This window comes from Leptosomus discolor, chromosome 14 (assembly GCF_034619465.1).
Source record: "Leptosomus discolor isolate bLepDis1 chromosome 14, bLepDis1.hap2, whole genome shotgun sequence".
Taxonomy (NCBI): Eukaryota; Metazoa; Chordata; class Aves; order Leptosomiformes; family Leptosomidae; genus Leptosomus; species Leptosomus discolor.
This window is the reverse complement of record NC_141404.1, coordinates 15270822-15295223: the sequence shown is the minus strand read 5'-3', so window position 1 is coordinate 15295223 and position 24402 is coordinate 15270822. Positions and strand designations below refer to the sequence as shown.

Sequence of the window (24402 nt, the reverse complement as noted above, 5' to 3'; positions counted from 1 at the left end):
GATGTTCCTGAGCTGGAGTGGCTGCGAGCATCCCAAAGCACTAGGTTAAAATTCAAAATGATCTAGATAAATCAGAGATCAGTTCAGTATGGAACATCTGACATTTAGGAAAGAGTAACTGTCCAAATACATGGCAAACAAATGGCTTACACAGCAGTTTTTCAACAAAAGACCTATTGGTTGCACCTGTCATGAGTTACACTATTGGCATATTGAATGCCAATATGGGATGTATAAACAGAAGAACAGTTTGTAAAACACACGATGTATTCCCTCCTCTTTACAGCAAGAGGCTCTCTCAACTGATGTCCTAAGAGCAGCTTCCAGTAAGAAACGAATTCTATGTCTTCCCACTTCTTCTCTGCTAAATTTTGAATGGGAAATAGCTCGCAAACTCCCCTAGGATGCTTGGCCTCCTCCAGAAGTATGTAATTCTGTGTCCCTTTCCAGGATGCACTCTCTAGGGCCATGACTAATTATAAGATGCTAATAAGAGTAGCATCCAAGCTACCTGGACAACACCGTTTGCAACCCTTCAACAGACTGGTAAAACTGTTGTGATCGGGTAAGTCATAACAATCGAGCTTGTTTCCTGATGTCACTTTAGCTCCTCTTTCAGTAAAAATGGGCTCTGAGCCGCCACTTGCCTTGGTGACTATCATATAACAAAATACGGTGTTGTTCTGTGGGTATCTTTGAACCACAGATGCTTTGTCCATCAAGAATAATTCATGAGAGGCAAGAAAAGACTCCAGATAGTGGAAACATCAGAACAGGCTTTGTCTCACCTGAAGATGTTCATCTTCCTTCTTCCCCTGAAGCTGCCTACTGTGAATGCCTCCTGAGCACTGCCACGGCCTGGATCAGGGGGCTTTGTCCCCGAAGTCCACCTCCTCCACATCACCTGGTGCCATTTCAGGCTGCCACTGCTGTGACAATGCAGAGATTGCCTCCATCTCTCCCAGCAGCACCAGAACTGCAGCAATACGAGCTGCAAAACCAACCTGGGCCAGCAGTGGGGTAAATATTTGACCTGCCCTGCTCCAGACCACCACTGCCGTGCTGCCTGCAGGTCCAGAGGCAGCTGGGCAGGAATGCTAGCTCAAGGAGAGCCAAGCTGTAGAAAGCTGCTGCCAGCATGTCTGCCCTGTGGGGCAGGCTGTGCCCTGGGGCACACAAAGCCATGGCCACTAAGGGATTCCCAGTGAAGAGAGCCCAGGCCTCACATGCCCTTGTGCTATGAACCAGGAAGTATGGAGTGCCCAGCTGCTGGGGCACCCAGCACTGAAAATGGGCTGGTGGTGGGGCCTCCTGCACCCCTCCGAGCTGGTACCAGTGTCCTCAGTGTGCTCGGGACCTGGGGCTGGCTGGAAGCCCATCCTGGCAGCCTGCTTCTCCCTACCCGGAGGCTCCAGCTCAGCTCTGCAGGCAGGACCAAGGCTTGGCCCTCTGCACCCTCTGCCTAGCCCTGATAAAGCACCACAGCTTGAGGTCCCCATCTTGTGGCAGCAGCGACAAATGCCTGGGACAAAATTCATCCCTGCTCTTCTGAGCTCAGGGGTTCTTTGGCTAGGCAGAGCCCTGGGAAAGCACCTCAGAGCCAGGACACTGCCCACTGCCACATGCCATGTCCTGCCTGAGGACACAACCCGGCATGGGAGCGGTTGGAAGCAAAAGCTTGGCAGAGGCAGTGGGGACAACTGCCAGCCCCTTCCCCTCCATGTACATACCGTCCCCTGCATGGCTCTCACACCCTGCCTCTTACACACACACCACGCTCTGCACCACGAGGGTCCTTTTTGGCTGAGTTTGGAGAAGCCCAAGTCTGTGCTGGATTTGATGCTGGCTCTTCGCAGTGCTTTACACACCAGTCCGCACCGCCTTACACACCTGTGTGCCCTGGCTGCCCCCTGCCATGGGCTCCCCGGTCAGAGCAGAGCAGAGTGGTGCCCACAGCTATGTCTGGGTGGTGTCGGCTGGGAGGGTGCAACGTTTTCCAACACCCTGCTCCATGCAAAGGTAGACCAGATTGGTCAGTGATGCCCTGACCAGCTTACTCTTCCGCTCCTCACCATGCTCAGCTGTGGTTGTGATGCCTGTGGTGTTCTGCAGGAGAAACCCTGGGGGCTGGAGGGCCTCCCTCTCTCTCCAGAGTCATTTGGGGTCTCCTGCCTCTGGTGAATTCACTGATGGTGACTGGAGGCCGTGGGGCTAGGGCAAGTGTCCATCCTTGCAAGTGCCAGGGAGCAAAGGGGCCCATGGCAACCTTGGCTTGTCTCCATGCTGTGGCTATGCCAGCCACCCCAGGCGGGGCTTTCTCAAACCTTCACCCCAGCACCGAGGACCTCCCAGTCCTGGCAGGGACAGGACAGCCTTACTCAGCACCTGGCAGGTTGTATCCCCCCAGCAATTATCTGCTGCCCTATCTCCCACCACACCCACGGCTGGAGGAGAGCCCATGCTCTCCTTTATCAGCTGCCTGCAGCCACCCCCAGTCACGGCCACCCTGCTGCAGGCTGTGATAAGGGCTGGGGGCTGCGCAGACCCCAGTACTGCTGCACCCAGCGCCGCTTTGCTGCCTGTGCTTGCTTTCCTGCCCTGACACCCCCTACCCTGATGCAGTTCAGGGCCCAAAGAGCAGGATCTGGGGCTGAGCCCCATCTGTTCCCTTTGCAGTCCCCCATGCCTGCTGTCTCCCCCAGCCTGCCAGCCCCCAAGGACTCCTCCAAAGTGACACCCCAGCAATGTAGCATTAAATGGAAACAGAAGAAGTCCTATGATGCCACATAGCCCTGTGTGCTGGGGATGCACAGAAAAATGCCCTTGATTGTGGTGGTCCTCAGGGTGTCCTCGCTGTGCTGCCACGCAGAGGATCGCAGGCGCCAGGAGCCCCTCTACCCCACTGTCTCCCGCAGGCACTTCTAGGAGATGATCTCTCACAATTTGGCCTGAACACAGGCAAGAGGTGCATGGGACTGGTGGGGCAAGAGGGGATCCCAGTGGTGCTCTGGTGGGGAGGCCAGGACAGGCTGGGGCTGCAGGGAGCACCTAAGGGCCAGACTCTGGCCACTCTTCACGAGTCTCTTTCTTCTCCACCGGTGCCTGAGAACGCCCTGCCTGCTCCCAGAGCCCCACAGCTGGCAGAGCAGCGTCTGCCTGCAGGGACCACGACCCAAACACTGCCTTCTCTCAGAGACAGCAAGAGCAGAGTCTATTTCTTTCACATGCCCACCTAGCAGGGGAGACCCCCAGTTCAGACACCTGGAGCACATCCCTCCCACTCCCTCCCCACAGGCAGCAACCAGAGCAGGACACCAAGGCTGGAGCACAAATGCAACAGATTTTATTTCAGATCATTTGGCTGCTTGTTGTCAGAGGGCTAGCAGTGGGTTGGGTCCAGCTCTAGCCGTGGTGCCATCTTAACGGTACTTGGCAGTCAGCACGTTGCCCACGGCACACAGGAACTTGTCCAGGGAAGCGTGGACCTCCGGGGTCAGGGCAGCAGGGTGGTGGGCAGCCACCACCACCAGGAAGCAATGGCCCAGAAACTGAAAGGCAAAAGGAGATGGTGAGCAAGGGGGTGAGGCAGGGGGGTGGCCAGGGGGGGTGCAGGAGGGGAGCCAGACTGGTCACCCCTTCCCAGATGCTCACTTTGAAGTTGACAGGGTCCACGCGGAGTTTTTGGGCGTGGAGGTCACTGAGCTTGGCGAGGGCACCCGCGATGTCATCGATGTGGTTGGCAGCCTCGACCAGTGCAGCGGCCACCTTCTTGCCGTGCGCCTTGACCTGAGCAGAGCCGTGTTGCAGGTCGAAGTGGGGGAAGTAGGTCTTGGTCTGGGGGAAGGCGCAGAACATCCTGGGGGACAGAGGGGGGCAGGGACAGGTGAGACAGGGACAGTTGTGGGTGGGGAGAGGATGGGGGCAGATGGGAGGAAGTCGGGAGCAGGCAGGAGAAGGGATGACGAAGGGGATGGACACCTACCTCTCCAGGGCTTCTGCACCAAACTCCTCGGCTTGGCCGCCGATTTTGCCGAAGATGCCCTTCACATTGGTCTTGTCGTTGGCGGACAGCACCATGGTGTCACCTCCGCGTTGGCAGCCCCCAGCACGGGTGCCCCCACCGGCCGCCGTCGCCCTTATATGCGGTGCCGCGGCCCAGCCCCCGCCCCGGCCCGCCCCGCTCCTGGCCCCGGCCCCGGCGGCGCTGGACCCCGGCCAGGCGGGGCCGCCGCCCGCCTCCCCCCGGGCCAGCGCCGCGGCCCGCTCCTCCCCGCGGCATTGCCACCGGCCCCGCCAGCGGCTGGGGGTGCTCTGCCCACCGGCACCGGCTGGGTTTGGGGTCGGGATTAGGGTTGGGGCTTCCGTCAGCGCAGGCTGGGTGGTCCGTCACCGCTGGCACAGGGCTAGGCTTAGGTTTAGGCTTAGGCTTCGGTTTAGGGTCTGCGCTGGCATGGGTCGAGGTTAGGGTCTGCGCTGGCACAGGTAGAGGCGTCCGTGTGTGTCCCCTCCCAGCACAGGCTGTGTTCAGGGCTCGGAGCCGGGTACCGGCTGAGGTGCCCGTGGCCCAGGCAGCTCTGGCAGGGCCTGGATGTCTTCTGGCAGGATGGTGGGGACGGCAGCGTGGGGATTGTAGCTTCAATAGTGTGGTAGGAGTCTGTGCCCCGCACACTGAGCCTGCCCAGAGCCCCTGACACCCACGCTTGGCCCTGTGGGCACCTGCGCGTACCAACTGACCCGTCCAACGCAGCCTCCACGCGTGAACTGCCCTGGTACACGCACTGCCCCTGTGCGCGCTGTGCCCTAGCATGGCCCCTACACATATACCGTCCTTGCACACGCACACGCTGCCCCTGCACACACACACTGCCCCATATACACCCTGCCATCCATCGCGGCCCCTGTGCACACAGTGGCTCACCTGTGCTGCCCCACTGCACCTACTGCTCTTGTTCCCTCAGTGCACCCCAAACCAGTGTACCCCAAAGTGTGTGCCCTCCTCACCCTCTGCTCCCCAAACTGCGGTCACAGCCCTTTGCATACTGACCCTGGAGCTCCCCTGCCCCAGCCCTCTCCCCTGTGCACATGCTGTGCTAGCCTCAGTGCTGTGGGGGGACTGGGTGACCCTGACTCCTGGGAAGGGGGGGACACGCAGCAGAGCCATGAGGATCAGTGCCAGGCACTGATGCAAGCACTGGCCTGCAGCAGCAGGAGTTCAGAGCTGGGGAAGAAAGGCACACAGGGCCACAGTGGCCCATGCCAAGCCTCGTGTGCCCCAAATGATGAAGGCGAGGAAGGCAAGAAGGGCAAGAAAGACGGAGATCGTGAGGAAGATGAGGAGGGTGAGGGGGCCTGTGGTGCTTCCAGAGGTTTGAGAGCTGGCGCAGGCAGGCAGGGGACAGTTCACACCCGTGTTTCCTCCATGGCCGACGGTTCTTATCATTTGTGTTTGGGGGAGATTAGCTCAAACTGGCACCATTTCAGAGCAGGGAAGGAGGGGAGGATGGGGGGCGTGTGATCTTCTGGGAAGCAGGGCCCAGGGAAACAGCAGCAGGAGGTGTGTCTGCTGCCTGTGCACGCGTCAGGGGGGCAAACTGCAAAGGCAGAAGGGGCCTTCAAACTGGTGGCACAAGAATAAATAGGTGTAAATACACGTGAAGACACTGGGATGTAGAGTGGGATGTGTCTGAGGATGGAGGAAAACCACTGTGAGTTCATGAGTGTACTTGCAGGAGCAGGGGCCAGCGTGGCCCAGGGACTCTCAGTCCTGTGTTTCTGTGCAGGCAGGGCCCCTGCATGCCCAGTGCCCGGCTGCAACCTGCACTTGGCCACCACAAGCACCGCTCTCCTGATGCCCTGTCTCCCATCCCTCATGAACACTCATCTCCTCCCTCCACCACCACAGCGTAGAGCAAACCCAGGGCTAGTTTAGTATCTTATGACCTATCACCTGTGATCTAATGACAATGATTTTTTTTAATTCATGCTCCAAAACCCTGACACCAGTGGCCCTGTGCTGGACTGCATCTCTGGCCAACACACTCCCACCCTGCCCAGGTGCCAGGGGAAGAGCACCCAGGGCAGGTGTGGGGGCACTTCCCTGGCAGTCAGCAGGGATTTGTGGCTCAGGGGCTTGAGCCCAAGGACAGTGTTTATAATTGATTGCCTCTGGTGGATTATTTTCACTCCATGAATTTGTCTGATTGTTTTTGGAGCTCATGCTGGCACTTACCTCCCACAGCAGCCCCAATAAAGTCCTAACCAGCCATTGTGATGGACGGAGCCAGGAGGGATTCATCCTACCCCACCAAAGAATGCCTTCAAGGTGATTCAAGAACCACATTTGGCTTGGGGCACCCTTCCTTCCTGCTCCTCAGAGGGATGCAGGCATGGCAAGGCAACAAGCTGAGATCCATTCCCCAGGTCCCACTATCAGCATTGGCCGCATCCCAAGCTGGGGTGGGGTGGAAGCAGGCAGGGCCCTGGGGGGCACCCAGGGAGCCAATGGACGGTGCTGCCCCTGTACCACGGCCGGCCTCACTGGCAGCTCCCTCCCTCCCTCCCTCCAGCGGGAGCACCGTGACACTCCAGCCTGCCCCAGCCCCCAGCCATGGCACAGACTAACACGGTGCTGCAGCAAAAGTGTCTTTATTGATGGCAACTGGACACGGGCAGCAGCTCATCTGTACTTCTCGGCCAGCACGGCAGCCACGGCTGTCAGGAACTTGTCAATGGCAGCATGCGCCTCGGGGGTGTAGTCCTTGCCCAGGTGCACAGCCATCACCACCTGGAAGCACTGCGCCAGCAGCTGAAAGGCAAAACGAGGTTCAGCACCACCACTACAGCCCCTGTGCTCCTGTCCTGGTCCCCATCCTTCATCCCCCATCCCCCATTCCCCATCCCCCGCCTGCCTTGAAGTTGACAGGGTCGACACGCAGGTTGTAGGCGTGCAGGTTGCTGAGCTCAGCCAGGGCCTGGCTGAGGTTGTCCAGGTTCTTGACGGCAGTGCTCAAGGCATTCACCACCTTCTTGCCGTGGTTGCGGACCTGGTCGGAGCCATGCTTCAGGTCAAAGTGGGGGAAGTAGGTCTTGGTCTGGGGGTAGGTGCAGAACAACCTGCCGGAGTGGAACAGTCAGTGCTGCTGACCCCCAGGCAGACCCCCTCTGACCAGCACCCTGTGGGGCTCCAACCCCCTCGCCCCCTAGCCCATGGGGTCCCTGGGCCCAGCCTGCACCTCTCCAGGGCCTCGGCTCCGAAGTCCTCCTTCACCTTCTCCCAGACCTGCTGGATCACCTTCTTGTTTTCGGCGGTCAGCATGGCAGCGGCTGGCGGTGGCTGGCAGCGGCAAGCAGGTCTCGGTGGCAGTGGTGCCCATGGGGATGCTCTCTTATAGTGGCTCGCACGTCCGCCCCAGCCTTATCTTATCGGCGCCGAGGGGTGGGGGGCCACGGCTGCGGCGCTGCCTTGGGGGGCCCCGACTCTCTCAGGGGGCCCAGCCCTGAGGGGCCCCGAGGGGGCCTGGCTGCCCTGCCCTGCCCTGCCACACTGCACCAGCCCCACGCCAGGCTGGGGGCCGGGGGCAGCACCCAGCCAGGCTGCCCCACGGTCAGCAGTAGCCATGGCCACATCCTGTGGGTGCCACAGCCTTGGCCTCGCTGTCCAGCATGTCCTCAAGCTTCCTATTGGGATCCATCATTCCCCTCAGCTGGACTGGGGCCCACCCTGGCTCCGTGGGTGTCAGGGTGGGTCCCACACATTTCCCTGGCCCCTCTTGTCCTCCAGCCCCTTGCGCATCCAGCCCCTCTCGGCCCAAAGAGCCCCCAGACCTCTGAGCAGAAGCCATGGACGAGCCCTCCTGGGTCGTGCTGGGGATCTGCCATGAGAAACGCCATCTCTCCAGCAGCCTGGACAAACCGGGGCAGAGAAGAATCTCTTTTTTGGGCACATGGTCTTCTCGAAGTCCATCCCATGATGCTTGTCAGGCCTGGGCTTCTTCCCTTCCTCCCACCCTAGTGTGTGCTCTTGCCTCTCCTCATAAATGCTGGGATATCCTGCAGGGCATATGGTGGCTGGTGACTGTCACATCCTTCACTCAGCCTCTGTGTGAAGTCATTGGTACAAATTTGGGGTTAGGGACACACCAGATGCTGACCTACCATCTAAGTGGTGGATTTAAATGTTCAGGTTACCTGAGACCCATAAATGTAGAATGTTCTAAAAACGGCTGTGGTGTACTGGGTGACATGTTTAGAGCAATTCGATGGCTTCAGAGCTTCTGCACCATCTCTCTCCCCCTTGCCCAAACACAGTCCCTAAATTTTGTAAATGAGATGAGGACCACAGCTTGCAGTGACAGTTCAGGTTGTTGATCAGAGTGTGTTTAAGATTCTGCCCCTGCTTTTTCATGTCAGAAGTCCTCTGAGACAGGCATGGGCAGTGAATGTGACCTGATAAACAAATTTCTTCACAGGAGCTCACATGGTGCTGTATTTTCAATTTTTGACCAAACCAGCCCTAATAACACACTGATGTTCCAGTTTTTGCTGAGTGGCACTCGCACAGCATCAAGGCTGTCTCTGCTTCTCACTCTGCCCACCCAGGGTATAGGCTTTGGGGTGCACAATACGCTGGGAGGGCTGGGCATCAGTCTACCCATGAGAAATGGTGAGTGATTGCCTTTGATTCACCCGTTTTCTTTTGGGTTCTTCCCTCTTCCACTTATCCTTCACTTACTAAACAATTATTTCTGTTTGTTTGCTTGATCTTGACCCCTAATTTTTCTTGGTTTTATTCTTCCTTTCCTCTTCCCCTCATCCGATTAAGGGGGGGAAGTGAGTAAGTGACTATGTAGTTCTTAGCTGCCCACCAGGGTTAACCCACAACAGGTACATATGGAGGATTCCCTGTGTCCACCACAGGGTGACCATCAGTTCTGCACTCCTCTCTTTCCAGAAAAATCACGGAAATTTGTGGTCCCCCAGATGCCATCAACACTGATCTCCAGTGGCCACTAGTATTCCAAAATTTTACATGCTTGTAAAGTTCACCATATAAAAATAAGAGATGTCAAGCCGAGGGGACGGTCCCTTTACCAAACCCGTCTAGCAGGTGTGATAGCCCAAGGTGTTCATGAAGCACATCAGGGACCTTGTCCGTACCTCATGGAGAGGAGCATGAGAAGACAATGCCCAGCATCGCTCTGGGCACATCACAACATATGACAATGCAGGTTTTGGTCACAACAGGTTGTGATGTGGTTTGGATAGGCCAAACAAAAAGCCTGGGGTCATTCACTATCCTAGCAGGGTAAAATACTGTTTCCTGGACAGCCTGGTTACAGTCTTTGGTGGATATACCTTTGAGGAGCAGTAGCAGTCACAGGGCTCTAGCCTGTTCTGGGCTTCTGCTCAATGTTATGTCATTCCCACTGAATTTACACAGCTTAGCACATGAATTGGTACATGAATTCATTAGTACATGAATTAGTACATGAATGAACACAGCTCAGTATTTTCCCCTCCATATTGTGTGGACATTTCAGAACGTGCCTGCCCAAACAGCAAGGTGTAGGAGATAAAAGTACACATGGAGATAAAAGTACAGAGACCATCGCTCACACTTGAATTATTTATTGGGTTTTGCAGATGGCTGAGCCCCTGCATAGGTGATTTGAGAGGACTGCATAGGAAAGAGTGAAATCCCCTGAGCCTGGCAGCTGGGGTGCACCATGGATGTGCGTCCCTCACCCTCTGTGGTGGCCATTTATCTGTACTTCTCAGTCAGAACAGAGGAAATACTGGACAGGAACTTGTCCCACGCGGCATGCACTTCTGGGGTGAAGTCACTGGGATAGCGGGCAGCCACGGAGCACAGGATACAGTGGGAAAGCAGCTGTAAGGGAAAACAGGATGAAATCCATCATAATCTGTAATGGTTGTCAGTCTAGGGGTCTGCAACAGACCTGGGACCCAGTGTGCTCTGGGATGACAACTACATGTCCCAACCACTTCGCTGCTGCCTGATGCTATTTGTGAAGAAGTTGAGTTGCTTTCGGTATAGGGCAAAAGGCACCGCTTGATCCCATTCCCTCTTCCAAATGTCCCTTCCTTCCTCACCGAAGAGAAAATGCAACAAAGTGGAAACGTTTGGAATTAGTACTAAGACTTTGTTCAAGACAGGTGATAGAACCTGACGTGTGAAGGAGATTTGTAAATTACAACAAAGGCAGCAGAGACTTGAGTCTGTCTAACACAAACCATAGGAGCTCCCCTGAGTAGTTCTCTGCTTGAGCTAGACCAGATCTTTCATTAAAAGATCCAATCTCAGGTTAAAAATCAGGTGGAGAACAAGCAATGACATGAGTTTACAAGGGTGTGCAGTGCAATCAGGGATTAAGCTGCCATTAGCCAAAATGATCTGTGGTCTCTAACTCCGTGATGGCAGTTTTCATCCCTGAAAGCGTGCTCACTTACCTTGAAGTTCACGGGGTCCACCCTGAGGATGTAAGCATGCAGCTCACTGAGTTTGGCCAAAGCGCTTCTGATGTCATCAACATGCTTCACAGCTTCCCCGATGGCATTCATGACCTTGGAGCCATGACCACGAAGCTGAGCTGAGCCTTGGCTGAGATCAAAGTGAGGGAAGTAGGTTTTCGTCTGGGGGTAGCTGGAGAAAAGCCTGGAGGAGAATGTGAAAATGAGATTCAGCAGTGGAAATGTCATGCATGAGATGGCAAAACCTCAGAGCAAGTGCGATGTAAACCTGCCAGCTACAGAAGTGCAGTCCTTCAGCTGTCGTAACAGGGCTTTGGGAGCTTGAAGCTTGCATGAGGAAGGTCTTTCTGCTCTTAAATGTCTTCTGCAGTATGTGCAGATTAGACAGTGGCCTAATCTGTATATACTAGAGAAGAATGAAATGTTAAAAATACTTTTAAACTTAATGTATTTTTTGGGTTTTGGATTTTTTTTAGAAAATAAATAATAGCCCCAAACTGTCACTACATTTCCTATATTACGTTGTAAGGCAGTTTGCAGGACCTTCAAATTAATACGAGCTGAACGAACCAGAATCGATATGAGCGGTACTCAGAGTTCTGGAAGGAGTATCACAATACTTTATATTGAACTGCAAATAACATTTAAATGACTGTGAATAACATCAGAATTTCTGAACAATTTCCAGACTATTATCCCTTTTGTGCCAGCTTGCTTAATTTGTATGCACTTTGGATTGCTGTGCTATATACTTCATGCAGGGTGTCCAGTTGTCTTGTTTCCTAATGGTTTGTTACTTATCAGCTGGAACAATGAAACATGAGTATCCAGTGAATTTAGTAGATGGTTATTCTCTTAATGCCTAGAAATTGCAAGAGAAATCGTATCACTTGTACAATAAACCACTTCAAGTTCATTTCCTAACAGTGATAACGCTATTTCAGGACACCAAGTATGACTTTGAATTCCTTGCCAGGGTTCCTGGCTATGAATTCTTCTTAATTGCTATAATGGGAAGTAAACCATTAGAATTGCTTAGAAAATTATGCTTTGCTGTAAGGTTTTGAAGCCATCTATTAACATTTAGTAGCACAAATATAATTCCAGAAAAGTATATACCAAACAACACAGAGGTCATCCATCCAGCCCTGGTGTAGTCTCGCTCATGCAGGTTTTACACAAGATGCATCCTAACAGCAAAGCCAGAGGAGGGGTTCTGGGGGACTTACCTCTCCAGTGATTCTGCCCCAATGGCATCGGCTTGGGTAGTCACCTTTGCCCAGATGGTGACCACGGCGGCCTTCTCGGCTTGAGTCAGCGTCATTGTGCAGGAGGGTGCAGGCTGAGGCTCCTTGCAATGAGTGCTCAGAGCAGGTTTGGACTCGTGGCCCTGGCAGCCCTGGTTATAAAGAGGAAGGGGACAGCGAACCTTGGCGCCTGTCCACGCTCATTGGCCACTCCAGAGACCCACCCATGGAGGTGGGAGACTCTTATCTCCTTGTGAAACAATGTCTATTTCGGCAAGGGTCAGCGCACTGGCCTCCTTGCTCACTGGTGTTATCAGCTTTTCGCTTCTTAACGTAATGGCCGTGTGGCCCAAAGAAATTGTCTGGACACATATTGATACATGAACAGAGAGATAATGCTGGAGAATTCCAGCGACGGAGCGTTAGGACACATCTTTAAGCTGAGGAGCATATGGAATTTGAGCGTACATCTGCATTTTCTTCCTTGCTTCACAAATGCGACCATAAGACTGGGCCATTCTGTGACATATTAAACAGTTTCAGTATATGTTACTGCCATGTGGTCCAATATTTCAAATAAAATAATTCCTAAGTAGTACTAGGGACAGGCTGGGAGATGTACAGTATAGTTCAGAGGGGGAGCGAGACCCTGATTTTGTGGAGATTTTGCCGTTTGTTTCAGCACTGCCAGGACTTCACTTTTTCAGTCTCTTGCAAAGAATTAGGGATGCACTCTGCAATTGATATTGCTTAGAACAGCACCAGTAGTAGTGTTTCCTATGGATACATGGAGAGGGAGTGAGTAGGGTCCTAGAAAAAAGCATGTGTGTTTGAGAAAGCCCAGTCAGATTTTTTTTTTTTAATCACTAAATGCCTCATACTGCATGTTTTTCATTTCTAGCTGTGTGATCTTACTGTTAATTATCCCTCATACTGTAAAATAGCCCTCAGCACCACAGCCAGTGCTGGGATGGGCTGTGCTACATGCTGGACAGGCACGGGAAAGCCTGGTCACACGATAGATTGCTTGTAGCTTCAGGGCATGGACGCACTTGATGGGTGAAGGACCAAACAAGTAAAAGGAAGACCAGCACAATCTGTAATCACAGATGAGTGGGCAAAATGTCAAAGAAATACCCTACCAGAGATGGCCGCTGCTGAACCTCAGGAAATGAATATCCTGCCAGCACACGAAGCAGAGGTAAATCTCTCTGCGGCCCTGATAAACCACAGCAGCTGTGCACACCACTGAGTGCTGGCAGCCATGCACGGAAGGCTGCCTGGTCCAGGCAGAGAGGTCAGATAGCCTTCCATGCTTGTGCGGAGAAGGTTGATATGTATAAGCCGGATTCCTTGCCAAGATGTGTCTGCACTTCACAGCAATGCTACCGACTGCTATAGAGGATGCTCCCCAGACATGGTTGTCCTGCTAAAAGAAAAGCCTTTCCAGGGATCTAATGATACTTGGGTCATCTGTGCATTGGAGTATGTCCAGCCTGTGGTTCTCTGTACCAAAGTAGCAATGCTGGAGCAATCGCACCACCCAGCCCCCCTAAATGTCACACAGGAGCATGCACCAGATTTGGAGTCTCTCTTGGGAGCCACGAAGTGGCTGTGCCATACTGCTGGGCAGGGGAACCTGGCTGCTGGCAGGTGCTGGGTTTGGGGTGGGAGCTAGGCTCCCAGGCCTGCAGTGCTTATGGTGGGGGTTTCTTCTTCACATAGGGATAGGTCTCTCCTCTCTGGGTAGACTCTACAGCCCGGAGGAGCTGGTACATTCACTACAAATAGACCCCACCCTCCTGCGGCTGTGGCTCAGCCACCGCGTCCTGGCATCAGGTGCGAATAGCACCTGTGGGTGCTACAGAGGGATGGGGTCAGACAGCGGCTGCTGCATCTGAAGTCCCCAGTGTCCTGGTGGCTGTGGCGGCACTGCCAGAGCGGCTCTAACTCACCCCTTGTGCTTTGCATTGGGCTCTGAATTTGAGCCTCTCTGCATGTCATCTGTATCATGAAGCAGGAGAAACCTTGGGCTTTCCCAAAGGGCAGGCACAAAGCACTTGATGTTTCTTGGTTTGCAAGCCTGGCTGTGTTTGGTGATGTTGCATTATCATCCCCTCTGTAGAGGCCAACACCTTCTCTGGGGTTCATCGTGTTCAGTACCACAGCTCCCTCCTCAGCCCTCCTGCCCACTGGCTGGGTAGCTGGGTAATTTACTGCTCTCTGTATACCTCACTTTCAGGAGGGATACAAGAGGGGGCTCACCTGAGACTTTGCTTTGCCGTAAGGAATATTATCAAAGTGCTCTTTGCATATCCTCCCTTTGGTAAATGCCATATATGTCTCCAGTGAAAACCCGGAGCTAACTCTGGCTACACAGATGCGGTGCAGAGCAGTCTCCCATTAAAGTGCCTTTGATGGCATGGAAAGAAGTCCCTCAATCAGAGCACAGGAAAAGGCAATATTCAGTTTATACAACTTAAATGCATGGAGGTATCAAGGGAGACTGTATTCACCATCTCTTGCTACAAGCATTTTAAAAATCTTGCAGTTTTCCCGTAGAAAAATTGCTTTGAAAATAAAGATGCTGTTGTTAAAGATACATTTTTATAACGTTATTGTCTCCTCCCCAAAATGCTGCCTCCTACATCGCCCGCTGCATGGCTGCACTCCAAGTTCTCCTCAGTGAGAGTGCTTTTAATCAGAGGTTACTCATGCAACCTATGAGGGAAGTGACTGTGACCCAGATATACCCAGAGATAAGGCAGAGACCATCAGGACTCCTTCCTATTCTGCTGCCCACTGTTTAACCTGAACATTGATCCCCCGTGACTGTAGGATTAAGGTCTGTGTAGGTACAAGAGGGTTCGTCACCACTGAAATCTTTATGGAATTTGAATTAATTTTCCGAGAGTTACTCTTGTACTATCACAAAAGCCAAAGCAGCCAAAAGATGGCTGTGGTTTGCTAGAAGGAGCTCATTGCTTGCCCAGTATCAGGGTTGCTCTGGGGACGGCTGTGGGAACTCCTCAGGAACGTGACTGGTGAGAGAAGCCATGTCCCACAACGTGACATGGAGAGTGACTGTCTCTGTCCTCACTCGGACCTCTCAGCCAAGCTCCTCCATCTCAGTGCTCCAGCTGCCCATGGGGTAGTGGGACGTGGAGGTCCAGCAAGGACTTGGACAACATGATTGCTGGTATTCCTCTGTCACAGGACCGATACTGAAGCTATGTCCTCTGGGAAACCCCACCACACCTGCCTTCCTCTCTTGCTGCTGCTTCTCATAATTATGATTCATAGACCCATGGCAAAATGTCCACCCGTGGGCAGATGATGAATCTTTGTCACGAAGCTGTGAAATGTCACCAAAGGTGTTTTTTATTATTTAACATAGGTCTTTTTTAATCCCGTTCCAAAAGCAGAGTGCCAGAGTTTCTCATTTTAAATGGCAGAAGCAAGGAACAGGCCTGTTAGCTTGTTATACAAATGGGATTATAATTTCCGTCAGCCCTGGCTGTAAATCCAGTGACCAACTGAATGGCACTGCTGTGAGATCAGGGATAGCTTTCCCCATGGGCCTGTGTTCTCCACGGGGACTGCCTCCCCCTCAAGGGAAATTCCTGTGGATAAGGTGGCACATACATCTGTTCTAACTCTGAAAAATTTGGGACATATTAAGTTTTGGAAATCTTAAAAGTAGAATCTAAATCCTGGCTTTATTCTTTCATTTCCTACCCATGCTCAAAGAACTTGCAACACTTTGCTTTAACTAAACTACAGCCTCCAAGAGCTGGAAATGACAAATATGTCTGTAATTTATTATTTAAGAAAGTGAAATTATGCTTCGAAGCAGACACACTTGGAAGTTTTAATGTAGCCGCCCAGCACTGGTGCACGAGGAGTGCTCTGCTGTGATAATACAACTGCCCTTTAATCACCCTTAGACAACTCTGTCCCCTCAGTGACACCTTCTCTTGCTTCAATTGTTATCGCTGGCCTTGCGGAGAATGGCCCTGCAGATTACACCCGTGCTGCGTGTGCTCATCTCCCTCTTCAGCCACCCACCTCTGCCCGATGTCCCTGGGGTAAATTGCAGAGGAACATCTAGAGTGGGGATATCGCAGGGTGTTCCAATATCTAAATAATGCAATCCAATACAGAAGAATTTGTGTGCAAAACCCAGGATATCCTCTAATATAATTGCTGATAATTTCTCATCTCGGTTAAACACAAAATAAGATGAAGGCACCAAGAAAGCTGCCAGGGGAAGTGATGTTGCTCCTACTGATCTGGAGGCAGGAGTAAATTTACAGGAACTGCAAGGCAAGTTGTATCAGTGCTGTAAAGTCCCCTGAGACCGTGCAGTGAACATGAGAAACAAGACCAAGCGAGCCTTGCCACGAGCATGGGGAGCCCGGAGGTCTGACTTCCATAGCCTGCCTCCTGCAGGCACCCTGTAATGGCTAACCTGTGAGGGAGCGACGAGCCCTCGCTGCCGTTTGTCACCAGCTTTTAGTAAAGTTCTGGAGATGTTAAGGACTGAACTGGCTCAACGGCTACAAACGACCCAAAGGGGCCAACAGAAAGAAATGGCAATGGGCAGCCCAGGCCTCCAGCAGCACCTGCATGAGGGGTCCAGGGCCGGCGCCATGGCCGGGGAGTGGGGTGCGGGACTCAACTGGGGGTGCTGGACTGTGCCGGGGGCACTGGGCTGAGCAGGAAGGTGCTGGCTGTGGGCACGTGAAGCACTGGAATAAACTGGGAGTGCATGGAATGGGGAGTGGTGTCCACGGGAAGTACTAGTCCGAACTGAGGACACTGGGCTGATTGAGGGGTGTGCTGGGGGTGTGCATGCGAAGTGCTGGTCTGAACTGGGGGCAGTGGGCTGTACCGGGGGCCGGGGCTGTGGGGGGTGCGAGGTGCTGGTCTGAACTGGAGACAGTGGGCTGTGCCGGGGTCCGGGGCTGTGGGGGATGCGAGGTGCTGGTCTGAACTGGAGACACTGGGCTGTACCGGGGACCGGGGCTGTGAGGTGCTAGTCTGAACTGGTGGCAGTGGACTGTACCGGGGGCCGGTACTGTGGGGTGTGCGAGGCGCTGGGGGCCGGCTGAGCTCCGCCCGCAGCCGGGAAAACCCCGCACCAGCCCCGGCAGCTCCGCCCCGGCGGCAGCCGGGAGCCGCGGGCCGGGCCGCGGCGGCGGGCGGAAGCGGAAGCTGGCCGCGGCGGGCGGCCTTCCTGCGGGCCGAGCCGGGCCGGGCCGGGCCGGGCCGCGGCGGCATGGGGGAGAGCACCAGCCCCATCAGCGTTATCCTGGTGAGCTCGGGCAGCCGCGGCAACAAGCTGCTCTTCCGCTTCCCCTTCCAGCGCGGCGCCGAGCACCCCGCCGCACAGGCCAGTAAGTGCGCGACGCCGCGGGGTCCGGCCCGGCCTGGGGCCTGCGGCTGCCCCGCGCCCGCGGGAGCCTCCGCCGGGGCCTGCCCCGGGCCTGGCACCCCCCCATACCCCCTGTGGGGGCCGGGTATCCCACGCACACCCCTCACACCTCCTGTGGCGGTCTGGCACACACCCCCATACACCTCATACTCTCCGTGGGGGCCTGGCACCGTTCACGCACCTCACACCCCCCAGGTGCGCTGAAACCTCTCACCTTCCCCCCCCCCCCCCTTCACACCCCCCCCCTTCACACCCCACGTTAATTGAACCACGTTATTGCCAGATGTTATTGTCGACCCGGTGCCTTGTTGCTGTTCCAGGACCAGCTGGAGCGGTGTGGGGTTTAAGAGCTATAGGGGAAGGAGGAGGCAGGGTAAGAAGTGAAGGCACCGATTTGGGAGAGGGGATTCAGAAGATACTAAGTGAGTTTTAACTGATAATGGGTAGAAACAAAAGAGACTTTAGTCCTTTGTGTTGAATAATGGAGTGAAGGAGGTTTCATTTCTTCTGGAAAACAGGAACACAGGACTCTCTAGGTGCCCGTTGGCTGCTGTGCAGCCAGGGTTGGTAGTACCTTTTCCTCCAAGATTCCGTATCCGGGATGGCATCTGGGGCCGTACTCGGGCCTGCCTGCAGCCAGGAGGCTGCGCCCACAGCAGTGCTGTCAGGGCCAGCTTCCCACCTGGCCTCGCTGGTGGGCGAGTGTCTTGGTGCATGGCCTAAAAGTGCTGCAGAGTGATGAGGCTGGCTGACCTGGGTCACTTGCTAACCTCTATATGTCAGGAGAGGTTTGAACCCCTGGTTGGGTCATGAGTCACTTCTTGCCAGGGGAGAATCGTCTTCAAGCCCCTTTCTGTTTTTATAGGTAAAATCTGAAAAGATTTTTTTTTTTTTTTTTTTGACTGGCTGCTTGCCTCCTGCCCCCCTCCTGCTTTTTGTTGGTAAAGGATTTTGACAACTGTGACTGCAGAAGGGGCTTCTGGGGCATTATCATTGTCCTGAAACCTGAGCAATAATGAGGGTAATGCATTGGTCAGAATTTTATTCTCCGCTCTCTCTTGAACTGCAAACTCTTTCCTGGCACTTGAGAGAAAAGTTGTTTCTGTGAATGTTTTGCTTTCTCTCTCTTTTTTTTTTTTTTCCCCTATCCTCTGAAGGTGTAAACCTTTTTCTCCTATTTTTTGATGCATTGTTGAGTGAGAATAGAAAAAACAAGATCTGTTACTTCTACCTAAAAAGGAAGGAGCTTTTTGCTTTTAGTATTACTTTTTTTAGATCTCCGTTATAAATAATTTTAAAAAGAGCACACACTTGTTTTAATGAACACTTTAATGGGATTGTTTCTTGAGAAAGCTGTCTTTATTCTTTGTTTCAGATAAACCAAGGAGTCGGTACGCTGTGAATAGCTCTGGTGACACGACAGAAGATCAAGATGGAGACTCCAGGTAGGGGGAAAACATTTCTCCTTGCCTAAGAGTTGGAAACAGGAGAGATGGCCTCTTGCTCTCTTGCCTCCTAGTTCAGTAGGCAAATTTTCTCGGACTGTATAGAAGATGATTTGCCAAAAAATACTTTAATGCCAAGTTATGAGCAAATTAGTGCTTAGTAACGAGGAATATCTCATGAGGGAACGCTGCTGAACCTGTGTTTTCTGGGCAAGGTATACGTCAGGTATTCTGTGCTTGTTAGGCAATATTACTCTTCCAAAACTAGGAGTATTAATCCTTTGGCAAAATTCCACTTTTCTTTACCTGCCTACCTCTAACTGGATATGTTATTAAGTTGCCTCAGGTTCTTCCCTAGCTCATGTTATTGTTGTATGGAATTGCTGTGCACTAATGAATAACTAATTTTGTTTCTCCAGATAGAGCTGCCTTTGTGTCTGTGGAGTGAAATAGTAGCTCGAAAGGAAACTGAGACTTAAAGATATTTTTTTCAATTACAGGAAATCAGTGGCTAATAAACGCACTGGAAATAGGCAGTGTGATTCTTCAGCATGCATGTGCGTACGAATGGACTCTCTAATTAGTTTTTGTAGAATATTTGAAATCTTATTTCTACTTAAATGAAATTGAGGTTTCAGCCAACACAGGTCTGTTAGCAGGAAGTCCCTTAATATCATCTGCTGCGGATCTGCCTTTAGCTGCTGTGCAGATGAAGGGCAAATAGAAGAAGAGCATTTCTGTTGCTCTGAAAGTGTTGGGTCTCCTGGAGGCCAAGTATCAAGGTCCAGCACGCTGCTTGTGCTGCTTACATCACTGGGCATCTGCATTCAGAAATTCAAAGTCTCTTTTGAAATTGCGTTTGTTTCAAGTTTGTTTATTGAAAAGCTTTTTCCCAATACACGTGTAATCAGTGATGTAAGTCCCCTGCATCACTTAGAACAGATGTAGCAGCAGCTAAACGTACCCTTCTCTTCAGTGATAGCAGCTAGTAGATGAAATAGCTGATGCTCTTGGTACACTGTACTGTTAATTTATATTAGACAAGAAGAGGTTTGTTGGCAGAGTTAACATCTTTCACTGGGCTTACTGATACAGGTGGAGAAAATATGCAAGTTCTAGGTATACAGGCCCTTCTTCCAGCACAAAACAAAAAGGGATCTTCAAAACTGTGCACAACAGGTTGCTCAGGTTTTTGATTTGTGTCAGACCATTTGAGGAGTAACAGAAGTTGGTGCCTTGGAGTAGAAGAGATTCTAAGGGGAGAGTGGAGGCAGAAAGGTGCAGATGTCTTGGAGAGAGCGAGATTTGTGATTGTGATTTGTAAAGGAAGGAAAGGAAGTTTAACTATCATATGCTGTCAGACCAGTATTGTCATTGAGCCCATGGGTTTTTTTTTCCTCACCAGTGTTATGAATTTTTGCCCCTGGCTCCTGTTTGGAATGTGTTTTGTATGTTCCCATTGAAGATCAGGTTGGAGAGACCAGGAATGGAGCGGCTGGTTTTGTAAGAGCTGTTCCCCCTGTGGCAGCTCTGTCCCTGCAAGTTTGTTCTTCCACAGTGTGGTGGTGCAGCAGTTCTCTTCCTGAAGCACTCAGTTCAGTAGTCCATGGAGAGATTTCATCAGCATGAAGTCCAGTCTGGCAGTGGTGATCTTCTGATTGGAGTTATCCCCGATGGAAAATAACTTAAGTGGTTTCATATTTTTCTGGAAGGCTTATTCAAGGAAGTCAGCAAAAACATTTGTTTAAATCACTGCATATCAGTAGCATCTGTGGATGTTTTGGTGGCACAAATTGAGGCTTTGGAGTGGGCAGAGGGCTAGGTTGAGTTGCTGGTGTGTGGCAAGTTTGATGTTTTCGTGTCTTCAGTAGCAAAGGTTATATCAGATTTATCTTGTCACTGCAGCAGTTCTTATGAGGGTTGGCTTCATCCTTTTTTATACTGGATAGCTGTCTTTAAGTTACTAGCAATCTAGCACCAACTGTATCCTAGATGAGGTTCCCTATTGCTTTTCTTCTAAGCTATTGGAGCCCAGATTGATTACCTTTGAGCTGACCTTTGCTGGAGCAGTTGAGGTGTATGTATTTCTTTATGGCCTCAGAAAGGACAAAATTAGATCAGTTTAGGTGCCTTAACTCTCCATTTCTGTATAGCACATTTGTGTGCATAATTGGATTCCTTTTAGCCTTCAGACTCCAATTTCCTAGTCATTGTTATGCTTTTTTTTTTTTTTTTTTTTTTTTTTTTAATAGACAACTGCAGCCTATTCATGACAATCCTACCTCTAGGTTACTGGTGTGTATTTGCCTGTATTAATTTCTACTCAATGCAGCTGTCTGTTTGGTCTTCAGCATATAGATTTTGGTGTTAGCAAGAAATTCTTCCCCGTGAGGGTGGTAGGACCCTGACACAGGTTGCCCCGAGAAGCTGTGGCTGCCCCCTCCCTGGCAGTGCTCAAGGCCAGGCTGGATGGGACTTGGAGTAACCTGGTCTGGTGGGAGGTGTCCCTGCCCATGGTAGGGGGATGGGAACTGGCTGACCTTCAAGGTCCCTTCCAACCCAAACCACTCTGTGATTCTATGACTCTTTCTTCTAAAAGCAAATCAAGCAGCAAAAGTGGTTGAGGTGTGTTGACAGTGACTATGCAACAAAAAGGTATTCAGAAGGGCCTGTCACTGCCAAAACAAATTGCCTGTCAAGTGTCTCTCTTTGTTGGCTTCTTCTCAGCCTTTCATCATTTGCTTGCTTCAAAAACATCCTTCAGTTTTGAGCGCTTTACCAGTAATATATACATTATGGAGATGCCTGCCAGTCTCTTTTTTTTTTTTTTTTTTTTCTTTCTCCCCCTTAGAAAACGTGAGGCAATTACTCTTTTGAAGCCATAAGACAATGCTTTGTTAAATCGGTTTGAAATGGTTTTTGTAGTTTTGTAGTTCTTCTGCTATAGTCAGCAAGCAAAGATTCTTATGAAGATGCACGTATAGTAACATGTGTTAGACCAGACTTTGCATTTTTTAGTAGCATAACTGACCAACTGAAAGAGGTTTAGCAAGTTTGACAGCACTGATGTCATTAATTGGCCAAACACTTCTGTTATAAAAAAAGTTACTGACAAACAAGGATGTGAATGTCCCTTTCTAACAAACAGTAGTTCTCCTGTGATAACATTTCTGTACCCTCTGTCTCTCTTTCACTGGACTCCAGTGTTCTTCCTTGTATTTGTTCTGAAAGGCTTCCTTTCTGTATGTCCGTGTTTTTCCATTCATCCCTCCATCCTTTTAAACACTCTTCCTGTAATATCACCCCCTTTGTATAGTTTGCCAATTAGGATTGCTCTGGGTTCCCTTTTCAACGTGACCAGTAGAAATCTGCTGTCTTTTGAGTTAAATAATTGTTGGAGGTTTTCATTTTGTCTCCCCTTTCTAACATGGACAGTATAAAGTTTTTATGAGATTAATTTTTCAGTATATTGAGGAAATTTGTTTCAGGAAACAAATCCTTTTTTTTTTCCTTGTTTGGAAAAAATGTTAAAATGAAAATAGGTGTTTGTTTCTCTGATATAAAAGTGAGTACAGTTGTTAACAGGGCCGTGCTCTGTACACCTGTTGTAAAGAAGATTTTCAGGTTCTTTGCTTTGAAAACTTTTTCAGCCTACTCTTCCTAAGTGTCTGCTTACTGCCTGGGGCAGAGAGACAGAGAATGACTTCATGCTTGTGCTGTGAGGCTGGCCGGACTTGTACCTGTTGTTTAGACTCCTGGGGGGAGCAGCAGCAGCTCTGTGTGCAAGGCCCTTTACAGAATTCCTGGCTGTGCATGCAACAACAAATGTTTGGCATCCTCTCTTTCTAAGTCTTGTGGGTGTGGAAGCACCAGAACCAATTGTGAAGAGCTGTGGGTCATTTGGGGCTGCACGGGTTGTTCCTTTGGTGAAAAGTCTAGTAATAGTCTAGAAACTAGTATAAAAGTTTAAAATCTGCTCTAAATCAGACTGCAACCTCTTCTATTTTCTCTTAAGGTAAGCATAAATTTAAAAGTATGGTGTAAATACAGCTCGATAAATGCAGCGTGTCGTGGGAGCACGTTACAGCAGCCAGTCTCAGCGAGAGGACTAAAATGCCTTCGCCTGTTTTCTCCGTGTTGTCAATCTAAGCCTGCAATATATCCCCAGAATTCACCTACCATTAACTTTTGACTCTTCTCAATAGTTATATTTCCTTTACAGGAATTTAACTCTTAACAGTTCATCCTAGTTTTTAATATTATCTCTTTTTTTTTTTTTTTTTTGTATTTTGTGTACTTGCCTTGTTTATTTTCTTTTGTTGTGTTTTGTTTTGTGTTTATGGCCATGTTCCCATTTCAGAGACCAATGTCCTCTAACTGATGAGCAATTGGTTTCAGGGTAAGACCAAACGTTCTAAACAATCACCTTTGTCTAGAATGGCTTTCTTTTCTCACCATCCTTTTAATTGTGCTTTGTTTCTGGTTTCTGTTTTACACCGAATGATAAGATAATAATATGCAAAATCACAATGTCTGTAGGAAACATTGTATTGCTAAAGGTTTATGCTAGGATAATTACACAGGTCCTACTAACATTTCTGTGCTTCCTGTAGGGCATCCAGAATGGGTGTGGTACTGTCCCTTCTGTGAATTGAGAAAAGTTGTGATCCTCCGAGAATGCCACAAGGATAGCTTTGGCCTTGTAGTTATTCCAACAAGGAGCCCTGAAACAAATGTTTTCTGATGAGCAATGACTTAAAAGTACAGATCAGTGAGTAAACTGTTTATTCCCCTAGTAATTCCAGAGAGCTCTTCAGAGACCTGGTTTTGAGCAGCTGTGCTGGTTGCTTGTTCTTGGTGCCCTGCTAAGCTCAACTGGATGGCTGCATTATACTCCCTTTTTGAATGTGTGGAGGGAAAGGTGCTTATCTCTACCCAGGGCCCCAGAAGTATTAGACTGCATCTCTAGTTCCTGCTTAATGTAAAGTTGTTCACCCAGATACTCGGCTCCCATTCTAAACTACTTCAAAGAAGAATTCTTTATAAAAACCTTGCTTTGAGTTCCTGTGGTATAGAAAAGCTATTATCCGTTCTTGGGGGAAAAAAACGAATTTGTGTTTGAGATCCTTTTCCCCTTCCTTTTCCATGGGCTAAAGCAATTGTTGTTTCAGCTGGGTTTCCAGAGGAGATGCTGGTGACAGCAGTTGATCTGCACTAGTGCGGTTTGTATCGTGCTGCTGGATTGTCTGCTGTTGCTGCTGTATTGAGCTCGTGGTAGGAGTGGTAGGATATTTTTGGCAAATCAAAGCTTTTGGTTTTTGTATTTAGTTTCTGCCTGCTGAACTCCGTAGTACAGGAGAGGTTTGCTTCCCTCTGGAAATCACAAGGAGAAGGGGCTGTTACTGGCCAACTTGGAAACCTAATCTGCTTCTAACAAGCTCTTGGGCTCTGATAAGTCAGTATTCTTAGGTCATCTTAAAAACCCCAGAGATTAGAAAATCAGTATTAAAATATTTAAAGTAAAAGTGTTATTTTCTAAGATGAGGTGATGAATTAAAATGATGGGAATAACGTATCTGCTGTTCCTCAGTCTCCCTGTCATCTTGAGGCCTAAGAAATGTATAAATTACGTAGAGCATTGGGAGGGAAAAAACCCAAATCAGCAAAACCAATAAATCTAGGCTGTGAGACAAGGAGAATGGGCTTGGAGTCCAGGTCTCTCTTGTGAGAGCCTGTGGTGATACCAGGTGTCTGTACCCATCGGGTAGCACCTGTGTAACCC

At 50.6% G+C, this 24402-nt stretch overlaps 4 protein-coding genes across 7 annotated transcripts in view; 1 reads left to right on the top strand and 3 right to left on the bottom strand.

Moving 5' to 3' along the window:
• Nucleotides 1-3321: 3321 nt before the first annotated feature.
• LOC104343611 (hemoglobin subunit alpha-A) lies at nt 3322-4110 on the bottom strand. The gene is made up of 3 exons (XM_009947547.2): nt 3983-4110; nt 3652-3856; nt 3322-3548 (listed from the first exon to the last, which is right to left on the bottom strand). Exons 1-3 carry the CDS (start codon nt 4075-4077, stop codon nt 3420-3422), a joined length of 429 nt encoding a protein of 142 aa, XP_009945849.2. The 5' UTR covers nt 4078-4110; the 3' UTR covers nt 3322-3419.
• Nucleotides 4111-6629: 2519 nt separating this feature from the next.
• Nucleotides 6630-7350, bottom strand: LOC104343573 (hemoglobin subunit alpha-2). The gene is made up of 3 exons (XM_009947497.2): nt 7233-7350; nt 6909-7113; nt 6630-6805 (listed from the first exon to the last, which is right to left on the bottom strand). Exons 1-3 carry the CDS (start codon nt 7313-7315, stop codon nt 6677-6679), a joined length of 417 nt encoding a protein of 138 aa, XP_009945799.1. The 5' UTR covers nt 7316-7350; the 3' UTR covers nt 6630-6676.
• A 2410-nt stretch (nt 7351-9760) lies between these two features.
• LOC104343574 (hemoglobin subunit pi) lies at nt 9761-11815 on the bottom strand. The gene is made up of 3 exons (XM_009947498.2): nt 11721-11815; nt 10471-10675; nt 9761-9889 (listed from the first exon to the last, which is right to left on the bottom strand). The coding sequence occupies exons 1-3, from the start codon at nt 11813-11815 to the stop codon at nt 9761-9763; spliced, it is 429 nt and encodes a 142-aa protein (XP_009945800.1).
• A 5191-nt stretch (nt 11816-17006) lies between these two features.
• Nucleotides 17007-24402, top strand: part of NPRL3 (NPR3 like, GATOR1 complex subunit) — a 49281-nt gene continuing 41885 nt past the window's right edge. Inside the window, exons 1-3 of one of the 4 annotated variants that reach the window (XM_086473033.1) lie at nt 17007-17137; nt 18551-18620; nt 22981-23019. In XM_086473033.1, the coding sequence (XP_086329159.1) occupies nt 17020-17137; nt 18551-18620; nt 22981-23019 (227 nt within the window). In that variant the 5' untranslated portion in view covers nt 17007-17019. Of the gene's footprint in view, nt 17138-18550; nt 18621-22980; nt 23020-23233; nt 23392-24402 lie in introns of those variants that run through there. The other 3 variants (XM_086473036.1, XM_086473034.1, XM_086473035.1) reach the window with 3 other exon arrangements.